The 27,617-nt window shown below is 40.7% G+C and overlaps 1 protein-coding gene across 2 annotated transcripts; it reads right to left on the bottom strand.

The window, feature by feature from the left end:
• Positions 1-11,518: 11,518 nt before the first annotated feature.
• Positions 11,519-27,441, bottom strand: znfx1 (zinc finger, NFX1-type containing 1). 2 transcript variants are annotated; one of them, XM_070902536.1, is made up of 19 exons: positions 27,318-27,441; positions 26,422-26,513; positions 25,392-26,311; positions 24,351-24,585; positions 23,833-24,188; positions 23,485-23,664; positions 23,270-23,376; positions 22,107-22,345; positions 21,804-21,935; positions 21,371-21,519; positions 20,900-21,043; positions 20,657-20,774; positions 19,339-19,568; positions 18,483-18,622; positions 17,805-17,937; positions 16,778-16,945; positions 14,883-14,993; positions 14,690-14,785; positions 11,519-14,454 (listed from the first exon to the last, which is right to left on the bottom strand). In XM_070902536.1, exons 2-19 carry the CDS (start codon positions 26,459-26,461, stop codon positions 12,001-12,003), a joined length of 5,952 nt encoding a protein of 1,983 aa, XP_070758637.1. In that variant the 5' UTR covers positions 26,462-26,513; positions 27,318-27,441; the 3' UTR covers positions 11,519-12,000. The 2 variants fall into 2 exon arrangements, with proteins under 2 accessions (XP_070758637.1, XP_070758638.1); XM_070902537.1 differs by lacking the exons at positions 26,422-26,513; positions 27,318-27,441 and having other exon boundaries at positions 19,339-19,571; positions 25,392-25,933.
• Positions 27,442-27,617: the final 176 nt, after the last annotated feature.

Genomic DNA, 27,617 nt, shown 5'->3' with positions numbered 1-27,617 from the left:
CCAGGAAAGGCGAGAGCCCATGTAATTTCTCTAATCCTCCTGGCATTTATACTTTCACCAGACAGATAATGAAAATGAAAAATAAAATGGAAAACTTCCCCTCTCGGACTGGGCACAGGATTTCTTTTTTTTTTTTCTTTTCTTAATCTGTTGCACTGCTCAACTTTTTTTTTTTACTAAATGCCTCAGTGGGTGTGTGCTGAGTCAGGAGAATAGTCTATGTGTTATTATTTCACATCATAGTAGATGTGACTCACTAGGGCCTTGTTTCTTCAACTGCAAAGACCAATGATGCTGTACATCAAAGATAGATAGATAGATTGATAGAGTTTGCAAGACTTTCAATTCAACATCTATGATGATAAAATAAGACGTCTATTGACAGATTTATCTACTCAACAATAAATTGAGGTATTAATACATTTACTTAGGTAAAAGATCTCAATCCTTCTTCTACAACTAGATAGATGTGACATTTTGTGTGTTTGTACTCTGAAACAAATACTTTTTTATATGAATTGTAGCAGTGTATGAAGAAATTCTCTCTCACACACACACACACACACAGACAGGAGATTGAACTGCGAGCAAGCTGGAGGGCAAGAGCCATGTCCAATTGTTTATAATGCGCATGGCGTGAGAAAGCAGCTTCGATACACTTGTAAATCAGGACAGACAGCGGTGAGCCAATTAGAGAGACGTCACTGTTCATAACCTACAATACATGTTAGCGTTGCTTATGCTTGTCAGGATGACAAGACTGCATGGCAGAAACCGGTGGCCCAGTCGTTCAGTTATTCACTGAACGTAATTTTCCACAGAGGAAATTTGTTGTTTACATTTACAAGTATATCAAATTTACATGACAAAAGTGCACACTTCAATATCATGAATAACACTCTCCCGCGATTGTTTTGGCACTGTAGTGTGCATAGCCTTTCACAGGAGCTGTCTGTGTACACAATTTGTGAGGGGTTTTATATTTCAAATTCTTGTGAGGATTTAAATGCAGTTGTGTGCTGCATCAAAGGATACAGAAGGGCGCCTCCCTCTTGAATGAAAAATTAAGATCAAAGAAAATTGCAGTTCTTTCTAGGTGGCACACAAAGTACTTCACTCTCATCTGCAGCTCCTTCAGGACTCAAACAAACCTGTCCCCCCTTTTTAAGCACATCACAATTAACCTCAAGTACAACCAGGTCAGAACAAAGTCATTTCAGTCATTTTCCGTAATTTCTACAACTCTGATGATGCCACTGCCCCTAATTCTTCCTGAAAACACACTCTGTGATTGGTTCAGCCAAGAGCTAGATTTATGTGTGTATATAGCCCTGGGCAAGCAAATGTAATTGCAAAAAAGAAATGCACAAAAGCAAAATGAACTTATCACCACTACAGCCCAGTAATATGTCCCTTCCAAGGACGTGTGTGATCAAGAAGAATTTTACAAGTACAAGTAGAAATACATGTAATACTACACGTGTAATGTAAAAGTAAAAGGTAGGTTTGGCACTTTGCATACAACTGATTATCAATTACAAATATACGCCTGCCTTCCTCAGTGTAGCCTTAGAGCTATGGATACCACAGCTGGTGCAACATATTAGACTACAGAAATTGAATAACCTGCCACTTCTTATAGAATTAACAGAAGAATAAAACATCAGCAAGGCAGACAACACAGAGATGTATAAACACTAAAAACTCCACAGCGGCTGCAGCCACCAACACACATATATTACAGCAAAAAACAGAGAGCAGTTTTTGTACGACGCGTAGCGCACGCACACGACGCTACGTTGCCTAGCGACGTTGACGCGCTCCTCTGGAGAGAGTAACAACCATCACAGTGAGTTTGTTGTTGTACTCACATGTCCGAACGACACTCTGTGAGCCTCCAACACCGCGACGTCCTCCACAGTCTGCTCCAGGTTCAACTTCTCAGCTCGTTCATTCCCAAAGCAAAATATAGTCCACTCAGCCTCTCTGTCCCACTATAACCAGTCCACTCAGCCTCTGTCCCACCATAACCAGTCCACTCAGCCTCTGTCCCACTCCTCAGAGTTTTCAAACGTTTTGAAAGACACCTCACTGAAGGTAAAAACGCAGGAGTCTCCACTGGAGGATCCATCATGAACATGTTAGCATTTAGCATGTTAACCAGACCTAGCGTGCACCTGTTGTACACGCAACGTCGTGGGTGTGTTTGTTTTTTGAACGTAACGTGCTCACCGGTTGGTGCATTAAACCGCTGACTAATTAAGGTAGATGCAACCCTTTTTTTTAACCTATGCCTCGGTAAAATAACGTGATTATGACGTACATCTTTATTATACAGCATTGTTGCACTGTTCACAAGCTGCTAAGTGAATACACCTCTCACCCTCCTGACACTCCTCCTGCAGCTTCTTCTGTGCTGCAGCTGCTGATCTGGCTCCTGGCTTTTGTTCCATTCTCACACAGTTTATCATGACTTCTCCATGTGTTTTTGTCTTTTTACTCTGTAACGGACGCGACTTGAACTGTGGCGAAATACAATACTTGAAATAAAAAATTCTCAAGCAAAAGTAAAATTACTGATTTTTAAAACTACGTATCCCAAAAAGGATCCCAAGTACACACAAAAAAACAACTTTGGCAGTCTAATTGACTTTCCCATTCAGTATAAGCTTATGTGTGAAACAGAAAATGCATATAGAAGAAATATGCTTTTCACAATAACCTCCTAAATGCAGGTGACTTCTTTGAATGTCACCAAGCCTGTGCAGGCCACTGTTACAACCCCAGCCGCTCTCCAAGCATCTGTCAGCGTGTGTTTCACTTCCAAAATGACCCTTTTACAAGAAACACTCCCTATGTTATGATGTGGCTGTGCTAGCTTCCACTTTAGAGATCGCCAGCAGTACATAATCAATATGTTATTGTTAACATTAATGGTCATAAACTATTACATGCTTCAGTAAGTAGCGCACCATGGAAGTTGTTAATGTTTTCTTAGATATTACTTTTCTTTGGTTATGTGAAAGACATTTTGTATAACATAGTTCATCATATTCAGTGCCAGCTGGACAGCATGAGCGCGGTTCTCTCACTGAAAGGTCTAACACAGGTTTTCAATGGCCTCTCTCCTGGATCCCATTCAGCTGACTCAGCACAATGTGACTGTGGCTTTAAAACTGTCCAAATTCATTCTCACCGCTCAGACAGTGCTCAAAGCACAGAGCATTTCTGCTCAGTTTATCCAGGAAACAGAAAGAAAGAGACCATAGCATGATCTTCAAATAAAGGTCTAGAGTTGACTGCTGGAGGCCTCTTAGCCACACCATTCTGCCACTTTAAGGTATGAAAGTAAAAGGAGTGCTTGAACAAATTTTGGGCTCCATTTGAGGCTTTGCTTACATATAAATGTATTCAAATTGAAACAACCATTTATCATTTTATGGCTCTTTGACTCCACTTAATGTCTTCCCTATTACAGGCTTGCAGAATTAATTTTGTTTCACCTTGCATCCCCTCCAATTTCTAAAGCTGATCGAGGTGCTGGCATGTTACTCATACAATGTCTCCCACAGATGTATCAGATTTCGTAGTCTGCAGCGCCTCTTCAAAACAGTTGTCTCAGCATGCTTCACAGATGAAATAAAAGAGCAAGAGAAGACAATATATGAGAACAAGGACAAGTGTGCAATTGGACAATTGGACAAACCACTAAGAGTACAAAGTTATGAAATCAATTGAAGGCCAAAGAAATCAAGTGACTTTTAGGATGCACACTGATCTACTTCTCTGAGCCTTTACAGGAGGCTGTTCCAAAGTCAAGTGTATGTTTTGTCCTGGCATTGTCAACTGTAAACAAATATTACTTTTACAAGATTGTATGCTTTTAAAACACCTCAAGTTAGTTGATGATTTTCAGCATGGCATGTTTTTAAATCAGCAGCACACCAGTACATTAACATTAGTTGGTTTAAACTGCACACATAAAGGTTTCTGGTGCGCATAAGCAACTAAAGAGACATTTAACTGCAGGCATTCATTGTTTTTCCCAGCTCAGTAGTTTGAATGCACAGTGGGTGGGAATGACGCCACTTTGCCGCTTTGGATTATTAGCAAACACAGCATTAACTTTTGTACTACAACTGTACCCATACATATCTTCCTCCTAATTAGGGAAACATAACCTTTAATTTGGTGTTATCTAAAGCCTAGCATTTGTCATAATAAGCCACAGGAATGAGGATGACATGACAGTACAAACATTCGAATGAACTCAGCGAAGTATAAAAGTGTGAACAAGACACTGAGGTGTCCTCCCTGCTGGGAAAGGAGCAGTCAGGCATGGTAAGGCTTACTGAACACTGACAGTAGTAATCATATCTGGATCTCTTGTCTCTCTAAGTGGTTATACTTTACATAAACTCCACTGAAGACTGCTCTCAAAGTTGGATGTGGAAACATAGCCGGGTGTTTTCAAGCATGTTTTATATGCTTGGTTGGACCAAAAGCCTGAATTTATTTCTGAAAACACACCTTCATGATTCTCATTTCTTTTAATTGAGATTGAGTAGTGTGAAGTTGACTCAATCTGAATAACAGCTACAATCTGCATTTGATGCCCCCCCACTCTGCTTGTTTGATAGGATGGTGGCTGAAACGTAACGTAACACTGAACGTCACCTCTTGATGACGGCATGGGGCACAGACTGAAGGTGGTTAAGTAAAAGTTGACAAATGAGCAGGATGAAAGTAGCAGTAATGATGTGTAACAAAGGAAGGTGAGAGTGTTAGACAGCACATTGCACAGTGCATTTATGATGATGGTGTAATGTGAAGACTGGTTTAGAAAACACAGAATGCATATGAGAACATTTTGTAGTTTTACTATATTATTTGTGCCAGTGACAGCACCTGAGACTGTGAATGAGAGTGTATGTGTGTCTCTGCTGTGTATGAAAAAGGTCAGCAGAGGGCGTAAAGCGTGAGCTTATGTCAGTGCGCATCGCTCTCTTGCAGCATTACAGCTGGGGGGCTTGCCAGCAGTAATACTGTAATTCTGAACAGGAGTGGATCAATGAGTTTGGTGGAGCACTAATCATAGAGCCGCACAGGCTTACAAAAAGCTGACAGAAGCCAGGACGGAGTGTGTGCTGGTGTGTGCTGGTGTGAGCGAACAGAAATACCCATTCAACTTCTCTGGCAGGTTCTGCTGTGCTGGGCGCCAGGGGGATGTGCATCTTTGCTTAATGTTTTCCCTCGATGGAGCAGAAACATAGTTTGTTTAAGGCCTGTCATGGCCTGTTGGGACTTTGCTCGATGGTGAGATGCCCTAATACATATTGATAATCATACACTGATGGTAATGGTCATAAACCACCTTTGTCACAGCACTCAGGCATGGGAGAGTAGAATGGATTAGCCCGGGTATTATTTTCCCTTTCTTGGCCATATTTCACTGCTGCTCTGTGAACCACCAAGCCAAGCTCATTGCATATTCTGCAAAGCACATATGGTGTTGTATTAAAATTTTTGAGGTAAATCCAGAGTTATGAAGCAGCAGGAGCAGCACTTGAAGGCCCAATGCAGCAAAACAACTTAATGTCAGTCACTAATCTAGTTGCAGGTGTTCAGAAGAGCAGAGCTCAATTAAACCAAATTGGCTTTCACACAGTTATTCAAATTAGTTTAGAATCAAACACTCACAAACTAAATATGCTTACCTGGGCAGAATTGCCTTCTTCCCTTCAACTCCCTCCCTGCTCCCACACCAAGACACTGTCAAGATGGGAGGAGCTGAAATAAAAATGAATTTACATTTAAATCAGCCTGGAAGCTGAACAAAAATGTGATCAGGGTCTGTGCTTTTCCCACCGCTTTAATCAAAGTTTTGATGTGATGGCACACACCCTGACTAGTATCTCAAGAGAGCCAAAGTAATAAGTTATTAATGTACTGCCCACGATGAAATTAAGCAGCAATTAAAACCACAGGTTGTGTGTCTGACATATTACCAGACTCTAAACCTTTAAAACCTCTTCCTGGCTTCCAGCTTACCTCTGAGTCTCATAAAATACATGTAATTTCCTGGTTATAGTGCAGAAGATTGAAAGGTAGCTGTGTTTAAAACAAAAAAACAAACAGTTAAAGAGTACATAAAGTGACATTTTCCATTTTTTGGAAATATTTTTTTGTGGGGGCACAATTTGGGCCAATCAGTCATTTTATAAATTACATGTCCCTTTCCTGAATGGAAGTATATAAAATTGGAAGCAAAGTCTTCATTGCTAGTATGATTAGATATTTCTAGAAAGAAAACCCTCAGTCTTCTCCCGTGGTTGACACAATGCTGAGTAAGCCTATGCATCTTAAAATCCAGCAGCTGCTTTGTCAATCTTAATTGCAAGATTCATACATTTCCCTCAAACTTCAGAGAAATTATGCATGCTGCAGCGGTGGGTTGAATTAATCACATTACCTTAAAATAATTGCATCCAGATTTGCCATAACAGATATGGTCCATGTGTTGAAATCTGAGTTATTATATCGATCAGTAAGACACAGTATACAGTCTCTTCCTATAGATTCAGATTTAAGCCTACATAGTACATTACCATAAATGTCAATAAGAATACTACAATTCTGTAAAATGTGTCTTCCTCAGCCATCACAGACAGTACAGTACAGCTGAGGATGACAAAGTATGAAGTTTGACAATATAGAGCTGAGTCCGACAACCTGAATCTGAAATGTCTGCCTCACTTTTATTCTTGTTGGATTTTAGTTCCTCCTGAATTTTTAACATTTTCTACCTTTTTTTACCTTTGTGGGTTCTTTTATTTCTTTTTATCCTGATTTTTCTCTTCCTGTCTGTCTGACTATATATCTCTCTCCCCATCACATTTGCTGGCCCTGTGGAGAGGAGGATCAGTCATACTACTTCGTTCACTTCATATCAAATGGGGCCTGTTTACCCTCCATATCATCTCTCTCTCTCTCTCTCTCTCTCTCTGTCTGTCTTCTTCCCTTCATCAGCAGAGTCTCTGTTGGACTGAAAGCAGATCAGTCTATCTGTCCAGTACATTCCCTTTCCCATCCAATCTGACTATTTCTCTCTTGATGTTATCTTCGTCTCTCTCTTGTTCTGTCTATGTGAATGTGTGTGTGCGTTTCTGCCTGTCTCTTTGTGTGGCTGGAGTCCAGTAGATGGGGATCAGGCAAATCCGGTGGGAAGTGACCAGCATGTTAACAGAGCCCTAAGCATCCGTGAGAATCGTGGCCAGGGATGGATGGCCAGTTGAGGCTAAGTGAGCCTGCCACTGTCAACTAGAGGGAAAAAAGACCTGGTGATTTGCTCAGTCAGAAACACACACCTGAGGTTGCTGACAAATTTGAAGGAAATTAGGGCCAGTGGGGCAGTTGAGGCAACAGAGATGTGAGGTGACACCTAATGAAAGTGTCTGTCTTTTGTGTAACACATTACAATGCGGTACACAAAATTGTGAGTAGTTACGAAGGAACAAGTGAGGAACAAATCACCAACGACCTGATGAATGAATGAATTGGTAATAAGTAGTTCCTGACAAACTCAGAATACAGTAATGATGAGTTACAGATGTAAAGGTACCATATTAATGAATCATTAGGTAATGATTATTTCATAAATGTCTGTGAGCAACACAAAACTAGCAACGACTCATTAATTCCTCATTACTTAATCATTAGTAACTCTTTTTGTGCACTCCCCAAGTGAAATAATACATCACACCGAGTGGTAGAGAAACTGAAAAAAATCAAAAGGAATAGTTATTGAATCAGAGGGAAACACTGACAATTGTGACATTGGATTTTACCTTCTTCGATCAAATAACAAAATCCTCTTAATAGATTTATCAGGGGTGTCGATGGGCACGACAGTACACTCCAGCCACACCAGGAGGATGAACACAAGGCCAGCAGAAATGAAGCTGCCTTCCAGCACTGCACCACACAGTATCCCTGGATGCTTTAGTTCCACGTCTGTTGAACAGATTATTGTAGACAACTGAGAGTTAGCATCATGCTATGTTAGCAGAGCCACACGTAGGTTAGTGTTGGCATGTTTGCTGTTAGCAGAAGTGCTAACTGCTTTCTCTAACCTGTTGAAACAGACGTGCATTTAGATTTAGCTTAATGTTGAATTAACTTGAATTCCAGTTGTGAGCCACCGCCGTTACTTGAGTGTTGAAGAGCTGATGCTGATTTAGACAGGAAGTTGGTGAAACAAGCTTTATTAAATGTTCTCAAACTGATCTTAAATAAGAAATATATGTATTACAATATAATGTCATATGCTTACAAGTTAGCTTAGCATCTAGTCTAAAGGGGACCAAAAGGGTAAGTGATGGTCAGATAATCATGAAGTAATGAGGGACTTCTTAGTAACTACTTGGGACACAAAAAGAGTAACTAATGATTAAGTAATGACTAATTAATGAGTTGTTTCTAGTTAGTTGACTGATGACTAATCACCTAATGATTCATTAATAGAGTACCTCCTGGTGTGTTTAACTCATCATCATCTACTATATAGTCCTCGGTTCTGAGTTATTCACAAACTACGGTACTTATTAACAATTAATTAATTATTATGTCATTCCTAGTGACTAAGCACAATTTTGTGTTGTAAAGTTGTGTCTTCATTTCTTTCAAAAGTTTTTTTAAAAAGTAAAAAAAATAGATAAATAAATAAACAACTTCTTTGGAGCCCTACCATATAAACAACCTCTCATTTATTATTTAACCTAGAGACAGTTCATCGCACACGAAGAGGCTTGAAGGTAACTGAAAGCTAATCTTTTAGTGACTTTGTTTTAGATCTTTTGCTAAAAAAACAAGGTTGGTATGAATTCTATCTATGACACTTCATCACACACAGTCTGTCTCGTAGAGTATCCCGTGTTACGCAGAAACCTAGGGCCTTAACCAGCTTTACTGATGAAAAGCCTCCAAGGGAACATTAATACGCAATTTTCTGATAATACAAACCCATTACCCTTGCAGCCAACATAATGCCAACAGCTAATTCTGTGAATATAGACCTTGTTGCATTTTCTCAGGGGTAGAGTAATACTGAGTTTTTTTCCCTGGCTACATTTTAACTGCAAAGAGGTGGAAATGATACCATCAAATCCAGCTAACAAATTAAAGATTTTATTGACTCAAGACCACAGTTGGGTGGCAAACAAAATATACAGTACAATAATTACAAAACAAGGACGTCTGGCAGCAATGAAGCCAGACATCCTTGTTTTAATCCTTAACACACCTAATTTACCCATAACCTTTGGTTTATTCATATTTAATAACAAAAAATGACGATTTAAATAGCGTTTGGCAAGTATTTTCCCCAATAAATCATTGTGATTACATTCTTGCATTCAAACTATTATCACCACGATTGCAGACCTTCTGACTCTCTTATTTCAGTTTTCATGCAAAGGGTACTTTTTCAATGTCAACTCTTGTTTAAATTCAACATAAACATATCATGCTGACATTGGAGCTTGCTTTGTCACTTCTGTATGTATGAACACAATCTTTCAGCCTTTATTCAACAGCTAGTTTCAAGCACCTTGTCACATTTGACACATTGTGTGAGCCAGAGATGAAGACAAAAATCTAGTATCTCTTCAACCTGCAAGACCCATGGTGAAACATATACACTAGAGATATAGCAAATAGTCATACATTATTTGATTGAGTTTAGTTTCTTCACTGTCTAGCAGCCTCCCACAAAAAGCTAAAAATTGAACTGCAACAAATATTGGGTATCTTCCCAGGTCCACATAGGCAACACAGATTGGTGGATATTTAAGTTCTAAAAACTTCTGAACTGTGTACACAAAGTGCATTTGTGTATTAATGGGAGAAGGGACACCTTTGCTGTTTAACTAAGTCCTTAAACTTGGACACAAAAGGTGGACATAAGTTTTGTTGTTCTTACCTCTGTGCTGTGGGATTCAAATATTTTCAAAATGGGCATGTTTGGTGTCGTAAGAATGTGCGTTACCACTCTTGGCAATGGACACAGTTTTCATTGAAGCAAGGGCTTCCCTTAGAATGAACACATATTGCTCAATCCATTCATTCTTAAAAGGTTTTTACCGTCAATATTTCTTTTCCGTGCATTTTTGGAACCTGCCATTCACTTTTTCAACCTGACCTCCGACAATGAGCTTGCTAACTGTGGCTACGTACTGTTGAAAGATGAGAGAAAAGGTGACGTGATGCAGATGTGTCACTCAGGTTGCATTGAAATTTTGTTCTCAGTCCGGATTAAACTGCGTCTTGGTCCTGATCAAGACTAGTGTGTGCCTATCCCAGTATTCAATTTTTTTCTAATTTCACATGTATACCGTATCAGTGTCATCAAACTTTGTCGCTTGAGTCATATATTTGTGTTCATGTTATTGCACCTTTTCAGTTAATGACATTTTTACTACATATTGCCTTAAACCAGGTATAAAACTTCACAAACCTAAGTAGCTGCTCTGTCACATCTGTTGTAGCCTTAACATGAGGAAAAATTGCAGATGGCACCTTTTTAAAGCAAATTTTCCTTTTAGGATGTTTTACCTTTTACATTCTCTGCAGTAATTTCTCTTCACAGATCACTGCTTGGTGTGTCCGCTCCTCCTTGTTTCAACTATGCTTTTTCCACCCACACAGTCTTATCAGTTCTGCTAGAGACAGTAATCAAACCATATATTGTACAGCGTGTGTCTGTGTGTGGGTAGTTGGTAGTTTTTATTACAGGGCCAGACTAGCTGAAACTCTGACAATAACATATTTTAAGGCCACCTGACATGATAGATGGCACAGTCCACCCTGTAGGATATTACCATTTGTCTGCAGTGCTTCCTTTCGTCCAGCTCTGTTTAAGGCTGGTGCTTGAATCCTATAAATACTGCAAGAGTGGCACCCTTTTAAAGTTTGCTCAATTTTAACACTTGTCTTGACAGCACATTTTGTTGTTTTTTTCCCCCTGTTGCAGACAGCACAGTTTGCATTGGAGCTGGTTTTATGACAGGGACACATTCATCATGTAATAAAGTGATGCAAGCTGTTACAAAATGCCGAAATGAAACTCAGCGACTGTGAGTCCTGTACAGTAGTGAAGAGGAATTGTAGCTATTTCAGGGGTGTTTCTTTGGCTTCACTGCCAATAATGTCCTGTTGGAAACGCAAATGATTAACTCTTGCTGGTAACAGTTCAGTGAGAGAGAGAGAGAGAGAGAGAGAGAGAGAATTCATATTTGTTGTAATGTTTTTTTCATGCATTAGGCGGTTAATATTTCTGCAGAACAGCAACTCTAAAAGTGATTTATAAATAAAATATATATATATATTATTCCCTTGTACTGTGTATGTATATGCTTAATGCTCTCAGCCTGACGAAGCCCCATATAAAAAAATACAAACATTCATACTAATGGTATTTCTTACATTATGGCATGTGTGTAAAATTATGACAAGAATGTGCTTATAGATTCAGAAATGTTTTATTCCATTTGAAGTTGCAAGTATGATAACTATCAAGTAATTTCTCTTCATATTCTTTTACAGTGTTTTACTGCCACCTATTGTTAAAGTACAGGACAACTGTTACTAAACATCTGAAAGGGTTACAAGATCCTTGGTGCAGGATTTCTGCAGCAAACAAAACAAAAACAAAATCACTACCCACTATGAGTAAATCAGCAAATGTTAAAACTTAAAGTGTGACATCATTTAATTAAAGAAAGTAGCAACATTTATATTTGTTGACATAAAAGTGTCACAGATTATTGCCATTACAACTTAAGTCTGTATTTTCGATAAAGGTTTTCAAAACTCAATTTCTTGAAAGAGTCAAGCATGAATTAAAGTGGTCATTACAGTTAAAACATAAGCTGTTGCCTCTCAAAGGTTTTGCAACCAACCATTGGACTGAGAAGGCAACGACAGACTTCCTCAAGATGGTTTTCAAAAGTCAAGTGGATCAAAGTTTAGAAGGTTGTGGGTTTCAGACCAAGCAGGGTGCTGCGCTCCATCCATCTCTGAGGCAACTTGGTTGCCACTTTCCAGTGTGTGATTGCCCCCACCAATAGTAGCATCACAATCAGGGCAGGTTCGTTTCTCCATAGCCCCTCCACACTCTGTTATAAGATAGACATGGCCATTAGGACATTTGTGCCAATGTCCAAGTGGCATTTTCACAGCCGAGACGATCATCTTTCTCTCCTGGTCAGTGATCCCCAAGCCTGTAAGTGGAAGCTTTTTCACTAGTTCCTTCATGGCTTCTTTCACGCTGCGCTCATCTTGTTCAGTGAATTGGCCAGACTTTTCCAATACCTCTCTTACTTTTTGTACCTCGGATTGAAGTTTGTCACTTTGTCCTCTTGTCTCAGCCATATGGCAACGGGCGTTGAGTTCAGTCAGGAGGGTGAGTCTCTGTAGCTCTCTCTGCAAATCAAAGATCTGCTGATCTGTGAATTTCTGGCGGTGGTTGTTGAGCCAGTGCACAAACTCCTCAACATACTTCTCTAATAAGAAGCTTTGTCTGAATGACCTGTTTTCCCTTTGGATCTTCCTCAGTTTTTCAACTCTTACTAGGAAATCCATCTTGTTTTCCAGGACCCACAGATCGTTTGCTGTGAGATAAGTTTTTCCCAGTCGGTTTTCGATATACATATATTCCTTTAGCTGATACATGTCATACGTTTCAAGGTTGTCCGCCCACTGATTTTGAAGGGCATACCTGTGTTCTTCAATATCTGCCTTATGTCCATTTATCTTCACCTTTACCATCTCTATCTCTGCCAGACTGCTGTTGATGTGAGATCCATAGCGTAGATTCTTGCGGATTGGAGTTCGACACTTTGGACATTCCTTTAGTTTTATGGCCACCTGCTCTCCTTCATTTGCCTGCTGGTTGTCGTCCATCCCCATGTACGTGTCCATGGCTGTGTATTCAATGATGTGTCCACAGTCTTCTAGATGAATGAAGTAAGCATCAGGCTCATCCTCAGTGCCAAAGAAAATCTCTGTGACCTCATCATAATTACAGATGCGACATTTGCTTGGACATTTGTCTCCACACAGACCTATGCACGGGTGGCCGCAATCCAGGGTCTTGGCACAGGGTTCGGTGCATGGTGGACGATCGCATGGCTCATGGCAAAGCTTATTGCAGCTTTGGTGAGGGCACTGCCAAGCGCAGGGCTCAATACACGGAGCACAGGGCTGTCCACATGGCTTCATACACTTGCTGTGGACACAACAATTCTCACATGGTTTCTGACAAGGGGGGCAATCTCGAGTGCAAGGCTCCCTGCACTTGTGAGAGCAAATCAGGAGACGCTCACACTGTTGTAAACATGGGAAATGGAACCGTCCCTGATAACACTTGCCACAGGTACCATGACAGACGTGGCCACATTTTAGCTGATGTTCACAAGGGGTCGTACATTCAGGCCCCTCTGTCTGTGTTTTGTAAAAACAAGCATCTTGCTGGCTGTGGCCGCACCTTAGTTTTAAGGTGACCTTCACCTTGCACTCACTGGTGCATGATTCCCCACAGCGTGAATCGCATGGATGTCCACAGTCAAGCAGCTTCTGGCAAGGCCTCTGGCATACAAATGTTGTCGGGTCCTGGTGGCAAGGAACCATCTGTGTGTGTTGACACTCGGGTATGATCTTCTCAACCCTCACTGGACATTTCTCTGGGCATTCTTTATAGCACACAAGTGGGCACTTGTGTCCCTGATCGCATAATATCTTCTGGCACTTCTTGACACACTTGTAATCCTTGTGCTCAGGGTCGTAGGGGTGGCAGACTCTTGTGCAAACATGACCACAATCCAAACGGAACTCGCAAGGCAGGGTGCAGCCCCCCTCTGGGGCTTGTTTGAAGTCATCAGCATGAGAAGCTTTTACCTGTCGATCTGGATGGTTCTGGCAGCACAGGGTCAGAGCATTCCCAACCTGGTCCTTCTCCCTCAAGGTGTGGAAGATGTTGCTCCACAGTTTGACTTGGCTCAGCATTGCACTGTTACCAATACAGTAGAGACCTTTCTTGGCACGAGACAAGGCTACGCAGACGCGATTGGGAATGTTCAAGAAGCCAACTTTACCCTGCAAGTTGCTGCGGACCAGAGACAACAAGACAATGTCATTCTCTTCTCCCTGGTACTTGTCAACCACGTGCACTTTGACCCCTTTGAACTGGCTGGCAGGCATAAGTTTGCGCAGACAGTGGAGCTGGCCAGTATAGGTTGTGAGGATGGTAATTTGCTCTGGTTTGTATTCCTGAAGGAGAAGATAGCGGCAAAGAGCAACGACAAACATCGCCTCATGTTGGTTCTGATGGCTTTTCCCATCTTTGATCTCTTCCTCTCGGTTGTTGTGTGCCACAAAGAATAAATTGGTATTAAGGCCCTGAAAGACAGCATTTAATAAAAACATATTACTATGTTATTCTTTGATATGTATCATATTCATTTGAATTCAGTATTCTTAATCTTGCATACATTGCCTGACTTTGACTCAAAATATATTTAAAAGTCTAAGAGACAATGCAGAACTTTATTCATGCAGGCAAGTAAATAGATATTCACTGCTAAGAAAAACAAACAGAATGGACATGCAGCAGGAGAGCAAATACAGTATGCACCTTGATGTTGTCATAGTCCAACACAGAAGGATGGTTTTCCAGCTCTGAGTAGATGTGTGGGGTCAGAAGACGGGCAATGTCTGGCCTCATACGATGCTGAAAACCAGACCAAAACACAAACACAGATAAACATTTCATGGATTGATAGATCCTGCAATAAGATGAACAAATTAATAGATGCAGAACCGCATACCTGGTAGTTGAGTCTGACAAAAGGAAGTCCCATCTTCACCAGTCTCTCAAACATGGACATCTCCAGGTGGAAGTTTTTAGCAAGTTCATATACTGTGGCACTGGGGCGCAGCTAAAGGAAAAATCACATGTTCATCATATGCTCTAAAGACTTCAGTTTTTATGAATTATTGTTAATTCATGTTATTTTTTGTACAAATGTGAGAACTTGTGGTCATCTTGTGGCCTAATGGAGAGGTTTTTAAGGCTAGAAATGTGCTGTTATGATTGATGGTGACGGACTTTGTCACCATTCTAAAGATGATATGCATATGGGTACCTGAAACTTGATAGGGCAATTTGCATATTTATAGCTTTTGGCTTTTTCCATCCAGTAGTGATTAAGTTAATTTGGTAGGTTTACTGTCTTATATTAGCACATTTAAGTGCATCGAAGAGCCCAAGATCATAACCATGTAAGTGAAGAATAGAGGGATGGCTTTCGTGGCCACGTGCCTAAGGTGATCAGACCATTTGCATTTATGTAAATACTAGTGAACACTTTAACATAGTTCCTAGACAGAGGATGAAGCAACCATCTATACAGTAGCAAGCCTAGAAGGGATAAACAATATTCTGCTATGGGTTTCTGTTTTAAGGTAAGTAGATGAGAATATTGAATGTATGCAAATGCACTCTAACTTTCTTTTGCTGTCCTGTTAAGTTTTTCGCTGTTTTTCCTGTATGTATGTGTGTGTGTAAGTGTCTGCAAAACCTACTTTAGCTTGAGGACAGAGTGTGATTGTGCATGTACGTGGGAGGGGTGTGGGGGAGGCAAGACAAATTCTAGTATAAATGTGAAGCATTGTGTTCTGCTCGATTCAACACCAAACCTGTGATTAATGAACAGCACAACAATGCCAAAGCTTATTTTACTCGGAAAGTGTGATCCATCCACCTCCATTACATGCACAGATTCAAGTTTGGGTCCCACATAAACAAAGTTCTGAACACTTGTTCATAGAGTGAACATAAATACAATCAAATGGCTTTAAAACCATGAAACAAACAAACAGCTGTGCCGTCAGAATACCTCATCTTGTTTGCTTTTTATACATGTTTTTTTTTTTTAACCACACCTGCACTTTATTTTGCACTTGTAGTCAACACATGTCTGGCACATTGAATTGCACCCACTAGAACAGTGAAGGGGGCCTCAGGCACAGTGGTAAATTACTTTTATATTAATCTGATGTACCTGATTTACAAAAAATTACCATTGATTTCCAAGCCCGGGATACAATAAAAGCAATTTTCCCGTTAAACTCTATTTTAAACTCTATTCTTATACTTGCTAAACTTTCAGTACAACTGCAGGGAAGTCAGGTTTGTTTGTATAGTCAAATGCATGCATAAATTCATGTATAAACACAGTACAACAAGCAAATATTAGGAAAAGCGCAGACAGAAGTTACACAGCAAGAAGAGACCAGGACAGAATATTGAGATGTGTGATAAAATTGTGTGTAGTCGTGATCGCATTCTGCAGATTGCTAGACAGGCTGCCTGGCCATATGTCCTTGGCAGGCTCTGACATCATGTTGTAATAGTCTACTGATGTCCAGCATATCACTCCTCACTCTTCTCCATCTCTCATAATGGCTGGCATGGGATGTTTTTTCTTGCCATTTCCCTCAAGGCAACACACACAAACTTACTGACAACCACACAAATACACAAAATCCCTCATGACAGGTTGTCCTTTAAATTTTCACCTAGGCATGTAAATGGGGTAATTTCAGTCAGAGGGTGATGGCTTATTAAAATACACCAGTGCACAAATTGCCACGAAGAGTTTAATGAGATGCCACTAAGAATTTAGGAACCATTGCCCTGTTTGTCTGTGTGGGTTCTTACCTGCTGGTGGTCTCCGATGAGGATGAGGTGCTGGCATGCTTCACTCAGTGTGGTGATGGTGTGGGCCTCCAGAACCTCTGCAGCCTCTTCTACAATCACCAGACGTGGACGCACTTCCTGCAGAACTTTACGGAACTTGGCCGCCCCTGTTGTTGTCATGCCAATAACCTGATGGAAAGGATTCATTCTATAACCACAAACAGTTGCATTGCTGCCTCCCTTACATGAACCCGTTATATCCAAGCCCCACAGTTCTTCTTAAGATTTTAAAGTACAACATGTATTATTTATTTCAGAGAATAGTATTTTTGTGAAATATTCTTATTCTCTTTCTTTCTGAGAGTCAGATGAAAACATTGACACCACTCTCAGTTTTATGCAATAAATATGAAATTACAACCAGCGGTCAGTTAGCTTAGTTTAGCACAAAGACAGGTCCAGTTCAGGTTCTGTCCAAAGGTAACAAAATCTGCCTACCAGCACCTCTAAATTTCACTAATTAATTAATAAACACATTAGATGTTGATGGGGGGGTTGTGTGCTGGACTATTTCTTGGCCAGGCACAATAACTTCCTGGAGTCTCCACTGATTGCCTGGCAACCTCACCCAAGTCTTATCGTATCGTTGATGATCCACAGATGCTGTAAAAAGTTTTCGCTACTTTCTCCTAGTGCCAGGAAGTTTGAGTGTTACATAACTTTGTAACAAGTCCAGACTTCTAACTATACTGAGTACTTAAAATTTTCGACTAATTAGTGTTGTGCCTAGAAGGTCTAGGCCACACGAATACAAGGCACACCATCATGATATGCCTGTATCAGGGGGATGTAAAGCAATATGCTTCATTATCATCTCCCAATATTTAATTGTAGACTACATAAAGCTGATAACATATGAGTTCAAGAAGTGTTTTACTTAGCTTACTGTGATAATTGTGTTGATTGTGTTTAACTAGACAAGGATCTACTGTAGATCATTTAAAAAATACTGTTATTCATACCATCCATTACTGCAATTATACTATACCGTGGCTTCCTTGAGGAGACAGAGGTTCTCCTGACGTTTTATATCAGCCAATCTGTCCACTGCATTCTGATAGGCCTGTTCAGACTTTTGGACTCTGGTGCAAAGCTGTAACCTGTAGCGTGACACCCACAACCTGCAGACACAAAGTAAATTAATAATAGTAAAACTGACTCAATTATATGGAAGCCTGCAGACTCGTTATTTGCATCTGCATCTGGAAGTATACTCAGAGCCGAGTTAAAAGAAAATGATGCTGTGGTACTTGATTACCGTAAGTGTAGTTAAACAATTACGACCTATTATATCTGTCTTGGAGGGAAATTGCCCTATTTGTTAGTATAAATGATGATGAAGACTATGTAAACATGAGTCGTTACAGTCCTGTTTTCATAGTAATAGAAGTTACGCCTTGGATCTCTGAGGTGAGAAGATCCTCTGGGAAACATTTTCCTGGTGATTAGTTGACTTAATTATACACACTGGGAATGGACTACTTGTACCAGACTGAGGTTGTTTGGGGGGCTGAAAGGAAGCGAGGGAGAAGGAAGAGAGATGAAGACGAAGGAGGACAGAAATATAAGAAAGGTACTAGGAGAGGTGATGGAAAATAAGAGTTGAAAAAGAGGCATATATGTAGTGAACAAAAGAAAGAAAAGTGAAACGCAAATGCAGACATACCGATAGAGTCTCCATCTGTCTGGCAGGCTAAGAGTCCAAATATCAAAGATAGCATCTTCCTCTTTGTCAGTCATAGCCGAGCTCTTCCCCAGCTCTTTCCTGATTTTGTTCTTCATCTTTTTCTTCTGCTCCCGTTGCATCTGTACAGATCAGAACAGGGTCAACTTTAAACGTCATACCCTTGAAATGATTGAAATTCTAGCTAATCTGGATCTTTCTGGATGTTAGAATCCAATGTAACTGCTGTGAATTCAAGCTGACGACAGCTGCCTTTCTCTGCAAACAAGCAAGCGCCAAACTTTTCAGAGCCACCTTTCAAGCCTACAGGTGGTGAGTATTTGATACTTGATTCCTTAAAGCAAACACATAAGGATCTCCTTTGCAGGTGCTGCACTGTTGTGTGAAAAGTAGCCTGTGGAATATGTGAGCACTAGAAGTGCTATGGAGCAATGTGAAAAGCATTACGTGAAAGCAGTTGGTGGCAGTTACATGCCAAGAAATGAAGCAATGCGCCAACAAAGGCAGGTAAGACGAAGACTGCTAGCAAGCAAACATGAGTATAAATAATGGATGTTACAAATTCTTCCAAAAAGCAGCTTTTCAAAGGTTCTGTGTGGGAGGAAATGCATTCAACACGTGTTAGACACAATACAGTGCAGCACCAGTAAAGATATTGTTCAATAGGACAGCTCTAGATTTACTTGGATTTATGCATGTGCATATCTCTACTCCTCTCAAACCAGTCTACTATTGGTCTATATAATAGCTTCCTCAATCAATTTGTCTGATTTAATAGGGATTGCAAAAATGTTAAACTTGTGAAATGTTAAACTCATAAATCTCTTCTTAATTTTACCTCCCATCCTTCCTCGCTCTGCTCAGCCTGTATTTCAACTTTATTCAGGTTCATAGCCAGCATCAGTTCTTCTATTGCTTTGACAGCCTCCTCTGTGTCTTCCTTCTTTCTGCCATCTGTACCACCTGTGGGACCAGTGTTGTCTTCGATAATCCGCTCTTCCTGGATCAGATCTGCTTCCTCTGCGATTTCAATGAGGTCCTCTTCTTCCAGCTCCATCGCTTCTGCGGCTGCTATATCCAACACATTGCAGTAAGAATCAGTATGAGAATGATTTCATTCACCAGTTCAATAAATGTATTGAATTTTAGTTTTCAATGACAACTTATAAAGTTGCATGCAGAGTAATAACAAACAAGAAAAGAAAAAGGTCCATAGGAGGTGAATGAACAGCTAATATCAGTCTACCTTCAACATACTGTTTATACTGTGCATTCCATGATAAATGGTAGAGGTCATGGTTTATATATCGTCTTATATATCTTTATATATCATCAGTTACTGAAATGGCCTATCTGAACTGGGTGCTGGATCATTTCTGTTTAGCTACAAAATCCTGCTGGAGCTGTTTAGAGTTTAGACTTTGATGGTCATTTTGCCATTTTTGGAGCTTGTAAGTGTTAATGTCAGTCGATCTGGAGACTGCTGAAATGGAGCTGCAAGGTCTACTTGGCTGAGTGGCCTAGAAACTGCTGTGGACTGAATCCAGTTTCATTTTAAAAATAACCGTCAATTTTAAACTGATATTTGTCTGCGGGACAAGTCCTGCTTTATGCTTTACACCGCAATCACAACTAATGCAATAAAATACAACAAATAAGTCTTAACCAGGGTGTATTCCAGAAAACAGGCTACAAAGAGCAGGGCTTACTCCGAAAAGCCTGACTTCAGTTGCCATTAACACTGAGCTGAGGTGTCGAGCACTGATCACATTTATATTCATTTATATCAATCGGTAATGGTGGAGTGCAATTCAAAACTTATAACAGCACAGGTTTTATGTGTGTATGCAACAATAGCAAGGTGAAACAACTTCACAGATGTTCTGTTATCACTGTTGTAGTATGAACATGTGGAAAGTTACGATGCACATGTATCTGTGCAAGTGGTTTGCTAAAACAAATGAGAATAGTGCTTAACTGGTTTTCACTTGTTTGCTTAGAACATGTAAAGGCCACTTTTGTTGTTAAAATGATCCATTCAGACTAATACAGTTATAGTTTTGAGGTGCTGTTTACTCATTCTCAGTGAAAAGAAGCCAATTATCAGATCCTCTTACACTGTTTCAGTGGAGCACAACTTACAGTAAAAGCCTTACCTTCATTTCCATATGCATTCTCTGTCTCCCTCTGCAGGAAGATGGTGGAACCCAAACCCAACCACTCCATTATCAGACTGGGCTTCTTCTCGGTCCAGGTCTCAAAACCATCCTGTGTCTACAAATCATTTTATAAAACACAAACCGATGAGACTGCGCCGTCTTCTATTCTGCCTAGCTCAGTTTACACATATACATAAGACTTATGTATGTTAAGAATTAAAGTTTTTAAATCAGTCTCACAGGTAGTAGGTGCAGACTGTCCCAGTGTATGTCTGAAATGAACCTATGTAAGAAGTTTTCACGCAGGATGCCTTTCAGGGAACACTCCAGCCTCATACTCTCATTCTGGATCCCCCTCTCCTCCTCACACATCTGCTTGTAAATCTGTTAAAAAAGGTCATGAGTAGAATGATCAGGTGGAGAAATCACACAAGAATGTGTGTGATATACTGCAACTTGTAGAGTTGAGTAATGTGATGAGCAAATTAATGCGAGACAAAAAGATGTGGTACAAACATCAATACGATAAACTGAAGACTTTTAATAGAATTTAACAGGCCAAATTGCGAGGAATTATTTAAACATATTATAACCTTTCATATATTCAACACTTTGCTCGAGAAAATGAAAGAAATAAAGTGTGGAGCAGCTTGAAACATCAAATTAAGTTGGAGGAGTCACACTGTAGGTCAGGCGGCATGAGGAGCTCACCTCACTATATGCAAAACGCAGGTGAGACGGCAGTGATTTTCTGAAGTCATGCGAGCGGGTCAGCTCTCTCAGATTGAAATGCTTCAGGATCTCACTGTTGCTGCGGCCTCCTACTCTCACTATGCCCTCTTGCAGAAATGTATGAATACCTTGAATGCAGAGGCGAAACAAATGCACATCACATCCTCCAAAACAGAAAGCTAATTTGCCTTACATCGCCCATTCAAGGTCAGCAAGAGTTTGCAAAGACAAAAGACTCTAGGAGTAGATGTCTGTGGCTCATCAGCAAACATTTCAGCATATAAACAAGTACACCTCCCAATTATTGTTTGAATTAGAAACAGATATGTCGCTGTGTGTTTTTAAATCCCAAACCACTCAAACAACATGTAAAATACATTTGATATTAGTATGAATTGGCATCACGTCTTACCCTCAAGGAACTGATCCAGGGCATGGTTAGTGTAACACACTACCAGTATTGGAGCCGATCCAAATCTATCTCTCCAAAGATGCTGATTGGTCAACAGAGCCTGAGCAATCTTAAGGCCAACATAGGTTTTTCCTGAGAAAATAGAAGAGAATAGAAGCAGAGTGGGCTGATTTAATGTATTTTAGAAGCAAAGTGAAACGTCTTTGAATTTTGTCATTTTACAAATGTGTGAAATACATTTTACACTTTTCATTAAAAAACAAATGACGTCATCCTTCCAACAATAGCTTCTCAATGTCTCACCAGTGCCAGGAGGTCCCTGTATGATGGTTAGCTCCTTTGTGAGGGCCTGCTGACAGGCTTTCATCTGAGACTCATCCAGCCCCAGCTCCTCCATTCTCGGCCAGGCCTTTTCGTCCAGGCTGTGAAAGGTCCGTAAACTGTCCTTATAGTCAGGAGCAGCAATGGCTGACAGGTTATAACCATCTCTTCTTCGCAGATAAGCTGGGGGTTGCACATCTGTACTGCACTCAACGATGTACCTGGAAGCATCGTGGATAGGACTACATCTTTTAGTGTCTACTATCTGTGTGAAAGGAGGATGTAGAGACTTCTCATTAACAGATACTTGTTAATGCTCTTTCTGAAAGTGAGCCTATGTAACTTTTGCTGAATAGCGGCAACTGTGGCCACAAGAATTTACAGGATAATAATAAAGGTTAAAAACACAGTGTAACATTAGCACAAGATAAGAGGAGTCATAAAAGCGTTGGACTGACTTATTAATGTCAATTACACAGCAATATCTTTCTAATGTCGCCATCATAAGCTACTGGTCATACCAGACAAAAGCAAGGCTTTAGCTGCAAAGGCCTGAGTGTACTGAATTCAGGGAGAATTACCCCCAGCTGAACTAGGGGGTTTCTCAGGAAAAGCTGGAAATTATGGTCAGGGAAAAAGACCACTAGTGTTTGCACTGACCAAAATTAGCATATAACATTAAGCAAAACAATATAAATAAAAATGATATATGGAAAGGAGAGCTATTTTAGATATATAAAAATGTTACTGATAACTTCCATGGTGCAGTTCTAAAGGGAAAACAGCTTAAAGTTGTTGCAAGAGAAAGGTCTGGTAGACAGATGGCCAACAAAGGGTCTCATATAAAACATTACTTTGTGGTATCCATGAAGGGCACAGGGAGTGCAGACAATAACCAAACTTTTGAACTCATCCATGCGTGACAGCATTTTGGGAATACTGCAGCGATATAATTAACTCATGCCAATTAAAAATGTGATTACTGAACTTTGTGCTTTGTATCACCCCCCCCCCCCCACTGCCCTTTGAAAAATCTACATGTGAACTAATTTTGAGAGTGCTGTGGGATTATATAAAAAACTATGACCTTGACGATAAAATTTGAAACTCTTCCGCAGCACACAGACACTGACACAAACTCCCACCTCTGAAAGGGCAGGCTGTCCTCCTCCTGTTCCTGTAGGCCCTCTAGAACATACCGATAGGCCTCAAAGTAGGCAGTGGTCTCAATCATCAGGAACAATTGACTTTTCTGTGGGATAAAATAAGTTTAGTTCTTTGTATATCTGTTCCATATAAAACCATCTTGCCCCTATCCTGCATGTTAGAAACAATTGTTGCACACAATTTACTGCCCTACCTCAATTCCAGCCAACATGAATCTGCTTTCTTCTGTAAAGGTAAGCTGGACCTGTCCTCTCTGCAGGGTAACGGGATCCCGATCTGACACAGTGGCAAACAAGAAGCTCTCAAAATTATCACACGACAGACAGACCAGGGAACCATAGATCAGCCTCTTGGAGTTCTCCCAGCGCACAAACTGTAGGATAGATGGGGAAAGTATTATCAATATACATGTTAATATGTCTCTTTGCAATTCTATAAGCAAAATACCAGTGTGTCTCTTAAAGAATGTGCTTGATTGTATTAGTCAAATGTCATACAAACAGTAAATGTAACAAACGTGTAAATCCATCGAGAGGCTAACCTTTAGCGGCTGAATGTCAAACTGGACAATGTAGGCAAGTCCTGAGTGCGTGCACTTGGGAACCACAAGTTTTGTGTCAAAATATACTCTGATATCATCAAAGCGCTTCTTCTTCAGTTGATCACTCCCTCCTCCTTCCCCTCCCCTTTGGTTCAGAACCAGTTGCTGGATCCCCTCACGGAGCGGCCGCACAAAGTCCTCTCTCAGCAGGCGGAAGTGCGTGTCAAGGTAGAGGTGGGTGTTTGTGTAGCGCTTAGAGGTGAGGTTGGGTCTGAGGAAGGGCCTGTGGTCGCAATGGAACTCCTCACGAGTTGGGTAGATGGGTATGGTCCTGAAATCTTGCTGCTCTTCTTCACCTGGGTTTGAAAAAGTGGGAGTTTCAGTTACTCACATAACTATAAAACTGTGTGGCAAATTCCAAAATGTGTTTTGGTTAATTGTGCAGTGTTGGCTCGAGTGCAGCGTATCAAAATGTTTAACAGCATTTCAGTAAAGATATTTCAGTAAGAGGCCATTACCTGGGTTATCATGTCCAGCCTGTAGGAGGGTGTAAGTGTCCTTGTCTGAGCGCAGGGTACCCTCCCTGGATCTCTCTTGGAGGTGCCTGACCAGGCCCTGAACATTCTCCATACTCTCCTCCATTTGAGGCTGGATGTCCACTCCTGATGCCCTCAGGCTGTTGATGGAGGACTGGAGCAGCGTCAGCAGCAACTGCACTGCAGCGACCGAGCTAGCAGGGAAGATGCTGAGGACCTATTGAGCATATATTTAGCATAATTAATTAAAAGTATATATTCAACTACAAGGAGTTAAATTACTAATTTAAGAAAGAAGCACAACCAGGTATGTTTTTGTTTTTGTTTTTAATTATTTGTTTTAGAAGTTACCCGTTTTCTCAATTAGCCTCTTGCTATACGATGCAATGAAGTTCTACAGGAAACCAACACTTTATGTAAAACTTTGAACACTGTTGGTTATTTCACACGAGATATTTCTGCATTTGTTAATATTTTATTATATTTCTATTTTTGTCTGTGTTTTTCTTACTGGTTTGTGGTGGGCGGGGCTTAGCGAGACAATGCTAATATATATAATCACATATTTAAAATCTGATCAAACCACACCTACACAATGCTTTTGAGCATTAAACTCTTAATACCAACAGATGTTTTCCCCCCAGACTTAAATTCTGACTGTTGCTCATTTAATCATGAATATTTAATGAAATACATACTGTAAGATTTGAAACCAGGTTTTTAAGTTGTTCATTATGTTATTTGTAGATTTAGTTAGAGCTTTTGAAGTAAGTTTGAAAATTACTTAATTAATGAATCTACTAAAATTGCAGAACATATATTTTATTGCAAAGAAGCACTACTCACTTGCTAAAACGATTGAGTTGCCCATGAGGACTTCTGTTTATGTCCTTCAACAAAGACAACTCTTCTGGGTCTGCGCAATTATTTTGGTGCAAAGGCACACACATGTATTCCTTCATTTATCATTCAGCTGAATTTACTAATTGATTGGTTGTTTTATTCCTTCCTTGCTCTATTTACCTTTGACAGAATAGTCAGGATGTTTTCCAGATGTTGTGGGTATTTTGCCCTGCGGTCGGGGTTGAACTCTGACTCCATGCCCACCAGATAGTGGGGCAGGATGGTGCGGAAGAACCCTGAATCTTTTATGATGCCAGCCACGTGCTGCTGGGCGCCTCTGTCTACCCGCGATTGGAAGGCTTTACTCAGCACCAGGCAGAAGAGTTCGACAAGGTCTTGCCTCATCGTTGTCCCATTCAGGACTTCTTGTAGGGCAGGCTTACAGGACAGGGTGATTGCCACAACAGACGGGTCTTTTCCAGAGAGTTCTTCCATTGTTTTATAGCCCAGTCCATTGCCCTTTGGTGCCCCGACTCTGCCTTTAGCATCTGCTCTCCCTCCATTCCTCCCCTGTCTGTCTCCCACACCATCTCTTCTCTCACCCCCTCTACGTCCTCTTATATCCACACTATGTCCTCCTCTCCTTACAGCCATTTCTGCTGGCCTCCATCTTGCTCCTTCTCTTTCAGCCGCACCTTGCTCTCCTTTCCTTCTTGCCCCATCTCTCTTACTCTCTGCCCCTTCTCCTCCCTCTCCTCCTCTTGCCCTCCCTCCTCCTCCTCCCTGTCTTCCTGCATCTCTACCCCCCCCTTTTCCTACATCTGCTGCTCCTCCTCTTCCTTTCCCCCATACACCTTCACCTCCACCTGTCTCCTCCCTGCCGTCTTTTCCTGCACCTCTTTCACCCCCTCTTCCTCTTCCGCCTCTTCTTCTTCTTCTTCTTCTTTCTCCACCATCTGTCTCCTCCTTCTCAGCTTGACTTCTCCCACAACTTTGTGTTCTTCTTTTGCCCTCTGTCCCCAACGTCTTGTCACCCTGTGCACTTCCTGGTCTTCTCCCTTTGCCTCCACCAGCATTTTCATTTTGGCCCGTATCAGCACCTGAGGAAAAATAAACAACATTCATATACTGAGACCTTGAAAATTAACACCTACTTTGCTGGCTTTGTACTCAGGTTTTTACTTGATTGCCTCTTATGCTGTCTAATTACCATCAGGTCTTCTCCACAATAATGAAGTCAGATTTTCCATGGTCCTGCATGTGGTAGTTGTTGAAATTTAGATTAGGTAACACTGATGATCTCTGAGTGGCAAGAAGAAACAGGGTAAAAGTTAAAACAACACATTTGAGCATTATTACACAAGAATTTGAAGGATGCGTTATGTATAAACCCATAAAAAAAGTGGTTACACTTTCACTATTATGCACCGTGTTCTATTCATGTTTCTCACTATTATGATTTGCAAGGTCACAGGAGTGCTGGAGTCAGACAAGAAGGGGTGATCTCACTGTTTATTGCTTCTGAGGAAATCAAAGCAGCCACTCTGTCTGCTCACCTGTCACCATGTTGTCTTGTGTGGCATGTATTTGAATGCCCTTGGTACAACGTGCACGCTACATTGAAATTATTCTGGGATTTGAACTGTAATGTGCGACATTTGTAATTCAAATGCACATTTTATTCCAATGCTGACTTCACTTAACCCAAATGAAAGGTGTGCCCTCTACTGGATGCACAAAGGACTTGCATGGGAGTGTAGGTTTCTATTCACCAGAAATCGCAAGCGCTTTTGACCACAACATTTCTTTTTCTTCTTTCTCACGGATCCGTTGAAATACCCTGAGGCTACATGCCCAACAAGCTAGTACATGTGCAAAGCATTTTTTTGGGGGGAGGTCTGATTTTCTCATGTTTTATACTCCGCAATAATTCTAATAGGCTGCATTTCTTGTACCGACAAGATTTTTAACAAGATTATCAATCCGGATGTTTATTTATTCTCAGTTCTATATTTCATCCATACGTCTATTTCCTAATAATTCAGCCAGCTGTCCCTACCTTCCTTCATCTCCCCAAAATGCAGTATAAAGCAAGAAAGAACTTACCAGGACTGAAATCCACTTGGCATCAATATCTCCACCAGCATCAAGCTTTTCTAAAGGAAGCAGGCCTGTCTGCTATTCGGCTATTAGCATCTATCCTGCTCAGTCGGTAGTTTCTGTCCCAGCTCCTCTGCTGCTCACTCTGCCCAGCTCAGCTCAGGAAGCTGCTATTTAAATGCTCTGTCATTTTCGTTTTCGTTTCATCAGAACAAACACACCACACCTAGCAGTCAGTCAGTGTGCACCATGGTTTTGTTTATGACTCAGAGGCACATGATTAACATCTATGCACACAACACATTA

Source organism: Enoplosus armatus, chromosome 3 (genome assembly GCF_043641665.1).
Source record: "Enoplosus armatus isolate fEnoArm2 chromosome 3, fEnoArm2.hap1, whole genome shotgun sequence".
Taxonomy (NCBI): domain Eukaryota; kingdom Metazoa; phylum Chordata; class Actinopteri; order Centrarchiformes; family Enoplosidae; genus Enoplosus; species Enoplosus armatus.
This window is presented reverse-complemented; position numbering and strand designations above follow the sequence as displayed.